Source organism: Henckelia pumila, unplaced genomic scaffold (assembly GCF_033568475.1).
Source record: "Henckelia pumila isolate YLH828 unplaced genomic scaffold, ASM3356847v2 CTG_298:::fragment_3, whole genome shotgun sequence".
NCBI classification, from domain to species: domain Eukaryota; kingdom Viridiplantae; phylum Streptophyta; class Magnoliopsida; order Lamiales; family Gesneriaceae; genus Henckelia; species Henckelia pumila.
Genome location: NW_027331797.1, coordinates 640,520 through 647,256, shown reverse-complemented (window position 1 = coordinate 647,256; position 6,737 = coordinate 640,520). Strand labels below are relative to the sequence as shown.

The 6,737-nt window shown below is 37.9% G+C and overlaps 1 protein-coding gene across 2 annotated transcripts; it reads left to right on the top strand.

Moving 5' to 3' along the window:
• Positions 1 to 206: 206 nt before the first annotated feature.
• On the top strand, positions 207 to 6,466 carry LOC140870952 (uncharacterized). Of its 2 annotated transcripts, none has more exons than XM_073273375.1 (8): positions 207 to 475; positions 1,381 to 1,562; positions 2,218 to 2,477; positions 2,619 to 2,723; positions 2,838 to 2,939; positions 3,065 to 4,050; positions 5,000 to 5,933; positions 6,016 to 6,466. In XM_073273375.1, exons 2-8 carry the CDS (start codon positions 1,396 to 1,398, stop codon positions 6,309 to 6,311), a joined length of 2,850 nt encoding a protein of 949 aa, XP_073129476.1. In that variant the 5' UTR covers positions 207 to 475; positions 1,381 to 1,395; the 3' UTR covers positions 6,312 to 6,466. The 2 variants fall into 2 exon arrangements, with proteins under 2 accessions (XP_073129476.1, XP_073129475.1); XM_073273374.1 differs by having other exon boundaries at positions 2,604 to 2,723.
• The last annotated feature ends 271 nt before the right edge of the window (positions 6,467 to 6,737 follow it).

Here is a 6,737-nt window from a genome sequence, read left to right as displayed (position 1 = left end):
GGTCTTAAATATATTGTACGTAAATGCAGTAAGAATTATTAGAAGTTTCAGATGTAATACACATGAAAAATTTTAAAAATATTTCAATTTGAGAAATTAAATTATGATAAAAAAATATAATGAGACAGGATCATGGATATATATTGTATATTAACAGTAATCGTACAGAAGAAAATAAAGAAAGGGATACACGCACCACACAGCACCCACTCTCCTGTCTAGCATATCATTTTCTCTCACTAAAACATTTGTCCTTCTCTCTCTAACCAATTTCAAACCTAAAAGCTCTAGGGTTCTCTTTCATTTCGCACTCGAATTCCTCTCACCCACTTCCGAATCACCTCAAGATAACCAGATAACTGAAGTCTCCTCTCCTTTTTCTATCGAATGAGGATTTTTTCGGAGTGAGCCGTGGAGATAATTTTCTGGGTCGATCAGTGAGATTTTGATCTGATTTTGCGATTCAGCAAAAAAGGTTTGTTTTCTGGTGGCTTTTTACTGCTCCAAGGTTCGCGTTTTCTCGTATGATGTGTTTGTTTTCGTAGTTTGATGAATTTGTACTGTGTTTTAGCTGACTTTCAGCTGGTTTTTTTTTTTTGCCGCGCATAAAATTTTTTATACACGAAGGATTTATATTTATTTTATTGGCGTATTTATTTTGTGTCCTTTTTGTTTGGATTTCTTTAGTAAATGCTATCATCTGTGATACTTCGCTTGGTTATCACTGTTTATGATTCATCTCCAGTGAAGTTGGTCCATGAAATTATCGAGACCTTTCTTAAATTCAGTGAACCCTAATTTGGGTTAGATGTGCTAATGCACAGGTTAATTAAACTTTTTATCTTTATTTTTTAATAGCTATAATTGAATGTGTTATGTGGGTTTTGTGTTCAATTTTTTCTGGCCGCTGATACTTTATCTTTCACTTCTCTTGGTAAAAGCGAGATTAATATTTTCCCCTAAAGAAAACCCTTAAATTGCTTTACCTTTGTTGTTGTTGTTCTTATTGACTTGTTTTCCTTTCTGATTGGTGTGTTTAACTTTCTTTCAGTTGTTTATTATGGAATTTGCTAAAAATCTTTGATCCGGTACAACTCTATAAATGTTAGTTTTTTAACTAGGGTTTCAACTATTTGTTCCACTAAAGGCCTATACATTTGTGCTGCCACATGTTTATCATCGCTTGTTTTAATCCCGGTTTTAATTGTTGCATTTCGTTTTCTTTTGTGACGGGGGATTTAACCGGTTGTCATGATCCTGGACTATTTTGTATATTTATTGCATCTTCAATGAAATTTTCATGAACAAACCCTCAGTTATACATTGATTCCAAGTACTAATTTCTGAATCTGTAGTAATCTTTTCATTCAATGAATTTAGGTTTATATTCTTGGAATGGACAAGAGTATCGTGCCTATGGAAGAAAGTCACCGGAAAAGTGATTCTGCTGCTTCTGCGGCAAAGTCTGTAGGGTCACTTGTTCAAATCAACTCGATAGCTATAGACCTTAGTAGCGCTGTTGAAGAGATCGAGTCACCGGCACATGAACATTTTTCGATACGGTAAGTCTTTTTGGCTGTATTTATCCACATATGCTTGCTAAATTCTATCTCAATTGGCACTGTGGAGGTCGGTTGATTTGAAAATTTTCCAGTCAATTGATGTTTTTATGGCTTGTATCTGCAGTTATATGGACACTCACATGATAAATGCTTTCTAACATATCCAATCTTTGGTATTAATGATTAATTTGGACGTAGAGCATTGTAATGGAGGAAGGCAAATGATATATAGGCGCGGGGGGAAACATGTTTGTCTATCATTGACATAGTCCTTTGTGTTAATAGTGTTGAGCGCTCCACTTTTTCCAATCTTTGATTTGATATGTGATGTCAATACATTTTGTATTGCTAACGTTATACTGTTCTTTAAAGTCTGTCAACAATAATGATGGTCTGTGTAATCCACAGCATGAAAGGTTCTTAAGTTTGGGATAAAATGCTTGCATGCATGTGATTTGTGCTCAGATTCAATCCCAGCAAATTTCTGGTTGATTTTTGTTCAGTTCCTATCGATTTATGGTTTCATAGTTGTCTGTCGAGCTATATTTTAGTTCGTTAAATCACTGTTTTCTCATGATAACAAGATACTGTTCTGGGGTTATATACTTTTAGAGTACAACAAATGGAGAGAATTCATTTTCTATTCTCGATGCAGTGGCTTTGTTTCCGAAATGAGGAAAAAAGATTTGAAGGCTTGCTCCTTGTTTGCTTCAGAATGTAATCTATTAGATAGTCTGCCTACGTTATATGTTCCCAAATTTCGATGGTGGCACTGCTCAAATTGCATCCCAGAGGTTGTCGCTGAGAGGACGACCCTAGATATAGTATTGGCAGACAGAAGTCTTGCTGGTACGAGTTCTTGTAAGCATGTTGATGAAGGAGATGGTGTGTTCTCATACAACAGAAAGAAAACTGGTAAACAAGTAAATTTGTGATAGAATTGCCAATAACATACTATTGTGCATATCTTCAGTCCATAAACATGTATAAATAATACTGAGTCGGGCATGGTTTTGATGTTTGCTTTTTGTTAATCTGGAGCCCTTACTTTTCAAGGAAATAAAAATGGACCAAGAGACCATGGAAATAATCATGAAGACAATGATCCAACTGATATTATCATGAATTCGGATCCACCTAGGGCTGAGGGGCATAATACATGTAAGTTTTGTTATCATGGAAGCCTTCTAGGGCTGGCTGTTAATTTAAGCAAATCTGTTTCACTGTATTCCATTTTCCCCATGGTTTTCTGTAACATCCAGATGAACCATGCAGGCAGTAGCAAAGACAAAACAGATATCCAGACCAAAGAGGGTGGTGGTAATATAACAGAAGCTGAACCATTGCAGGTTCAAGAAGTGGACGCAAATTCTACTGGTAACCTAAAAAGATTGCGTTCTCAAAAAAAGAAGAAGCAAGGATTGTGAATTTCTTTGAAATTACTCATGATTGTGGCTGTCAAAATATTTTCTTGACAAGGGCATTTTTAACTTTCGTGACAGATGCTTATGATGAGCCATATAATGCAGCATTGGGAAGCAATGGCGCATTTAGTACCATGCCACACCGGAGAAAACCAAAGTTGCGTTCCTTGGCTGATATAATGGAGGAGGAAAGAAATCTAACAATTGAGCATCAGAGAACAAGATCCGCGTCCTCCAATGGAATACAGGTTACATCTGCTGGGATGGAAGCGATTTTAGCTCCTACGCCACTGCTAGACATCCCATCTGTCGTTACAAAAGGTGCTCGAAGTCCTCCCAGAAAACGAAAGATAGCCCTTGAGGAAGACAGAGAACCTTTGGATATGAAGTACCCAAATGGCACAACTAAACGGTTCAGGGGTCTAATGCTGGATGGCGGGAGAGTTCAGAGTAGAGTTGAAACTTCTGATTCAGAATCAGGAGGGGATGCATCCACACGATTGAGTTTTCAAATTGCTTCAAAGGCTCAACGGATCAAGGCCAAGAAAGGTAAGGCCCTATATACGAACAAAAAGACAAGGCCGGTTGTTATTGACAATGGATCGGTGAAATTACAAGAGGTTCCGAAGACATGTGCTGCAAATTCTGCAACTTCATTGAAAGATGTTGCTGCTGAGACTAGTACATATAAGACGGGACATGTTCCTTCTACATTTGTGGAAGTACTATCATACGCCCAGAATTTTTTACCTGCACAACAATTGGAGACTAACTCTGAACCTTCAAATATTAAAAGCCCTGAAGTTGAGGCGGATCACTACCCTTTTACCCCTTCTGGGAAAAGCATTCTTGGAGAACGCAACGTCAAAGCAAAAGTGGGATTGGACCTTTCACTCAACAGCTTTGTAGATTCTGAAAGGAACCCCAACAATCAATATTCTTTCAGGCAGCATAGGGGAATTCCCGATCTCAATGAGTCCTTTGGCCAGAAAACGGATATGATGCAAGGGAAGCAATCGCAGAATCTTTTCGAGGAGAGGAGTTTGCCTCCTCATAATACTTTGGTATGTAAATCGTCTTTGAGTGTTCGTAAGAACTTCTGCCATTTGCATGCTAGTTTGATGCTTGTCGTAAGCTTAAGAAATACCCCATAAGCTTGTAATTCTTAAGAAATTGTCTCTTGACTAAGTTTTTTGTTTTGGGACGATTGAGCCAGTGCGATTGCTTGACATTTGACTTGAAATTGGATGTTGAGATCAAAATAGCCTTCTCATACATATTTTTTCTCAAAGTTAAACTAAATTTGGTTGTTTTAGTAGAGTTTGGATGCAAATTTTCTCCTTTATGTTTAACTGTCATTCTACTTGTTGACTGCTGATTGGAGTCGAATGCTGAGTTTCCTGCTTAAGCCTATGAGTATCCTCTTCGAAAATGTTTTCATTTTTTGTCTCTCTGAGTCGATTTATTCCTAATTTTTCGCACGAGATCTTTGTATGCTAATATGAGTGGTTTATGTAGAGAATTGTGTTTTTGACTATTGCCCTTGATTTGAACTTTTTCTATATCAAACTTTTCTTATGGCTTAAATAATGTCCCAATAGAGGGGAAAATAATCAATTTAGTACTCTAAATTGTCCTCTGATATGTTTCCTGTCATCTAACTTTGCTTTTTGTGATATTTCCCTGGAACACTGACGTTCATGCTAGATTCGTTATCATTTTTTCGGTGAACTCAACACTCCTGCTACATAGGACTAAAAAAAAATGGTAGTAAACAAGGACCCCACTTTGGCAAGTTAAAGGACGAAAATGAAAAAAAAGGTCAACTTAAAGGATGGTGTTGGCAAATTTCCCATGTAGAGGGAGCATAAGAAAGAACAAAAGAAAGTTAGGTTTCATTTCTAGTTGCGTGGTCGCATGCTGCTGTTTGGCCTGTCTTAGAAAAGTATAAATCAAATGCCTCATTTTTGTTCAATCATGTTTAACTGATTGATATTTCTGTTAATTTTCCAGGACATCTCTACTTCTCTAAATAAAGAAATAGCCACAGAAGGCAAAAGACCATTGGGAGTTTATGAGTCTTCAACTTTTCAAAGTGTAGATAAGAATGTAGAACTTCGAGGGGCTTCAGACGAAATGGAAATAATCGAACTATTGGCCAAGAATAAACGTGATAGGGAACTTGGAAATTTGAGGAAACATATCACGTCTGTGGCCATTAACAGTTCTATCAGAGGTTCACCTGCACTTTATGCAGATGGATGTCATAGGATGATTAATTTTCCTTCGAGCGATGCAAGAACCGGTGTCCCTGTTGCAAGTAGCAACATTTGTGTTGGCCAAAGAATTCCTGTAAGCTTCCCTCGTTTGAACCAGTATCAAATGGACATGAGCAAACTGGATGAAAGTCAATTCAAACTAGTAACTCCATTTACACCGAGTCAGCAGAGGAAACCACAATATTTGACTTCAAGTTCCATCATAGCTGGTCCAAGACCTCGTGAAGTACCAGATCTATTGTGGCCTCCCAGACGAGAAAATGTGACATTTCATCACATTCCCTCAAATAGCATGGGAATGTATTCATTCTCTGACCAGTGCCACAAGGGAAAGACCATCAGTGACATAAAGGGTGGCGAGGGAAGAATAGGGTCAAGCCCAAAATCAGTAGGGTCTTTAGATCCCTACTCGAATGATGCAATTCCAGCCATGCAACTGCTGTCTTTGATGGATCAGGGAATCGTGTCGGGTTCTTCGATAAAAGTGAGTCAAAAACATTATCCTGATAAACCCTTCTCGCCTTGCAACCACCACCCCCGGCTGAATGGAAATGAGAACCCGCAATTCCCCGGTGGATTGATCTTCGCACAAAATAACCAGAAAATATTACCCCATGGTGTTTATTGTCCTGGTGAAAGCTCAAAGAAGGCTGCATCTTATATACGAGGTACTATCTTAAATTCCTCAAAGTTTTCTAATTACGCATTGCCTATTTTCATCGTCATTTTCTGAAAGTGGCGTTTTTTTAGTCGGCCAAGTACCTTCTGAACCGAAGAACTCAAAGACCATTTTCTTGGGGAGGCCTAATGATGTTGTAGCTCAACCTTCGAAAAATAATCCAGCATTGAGTATTTGCATTCTTAACCGGAACCCGGCTGACTTTAGTATTCCTGATTCAAGAAACGAGTATACCATAAGTGCAAAAGATCTGAAACGTAGAAATCTGAATTCTTCGAAAGAAAGGTCACGTACAGTGAACCTGGAAAATAAGAAGAGACCAAGGGTGAGAAAGAATGGTTTTGCCAAAGAGAACTCCAAGAAATAGAGAATATATACATTGCCAATATCCGGTGTTTATGCTTTGCTCCCTGATGAACCGAGATATGATTTGGTGTTTTCTTTTGTGTGACCACTTACATTGTATTAAATCAGCTGATATACCTTTCAGGTGTTTAATAAAATGTACACAACTTTAAATTATGGCAACATTGTAATTCGTCGAAACTCAAAGTTACACATCTGGAAATTATATTAATTAGTGTGCTTTACTAGTACTGTCTCGTGATGTGCTAGAATGCAGTCGAGCTCAAGTTCTTTCAACCTCAATTTCGACAATTTTTTTAGGTCGATGATACTGCAGCTACCATCTGAGATCGGCAATGCGACGTCGAAAATGTGTTCCAGGTAAAATCTTACTCGTATATGTGTCTATATGTATGTGGAACTTACATAACCGTTCAATCCCGCATCC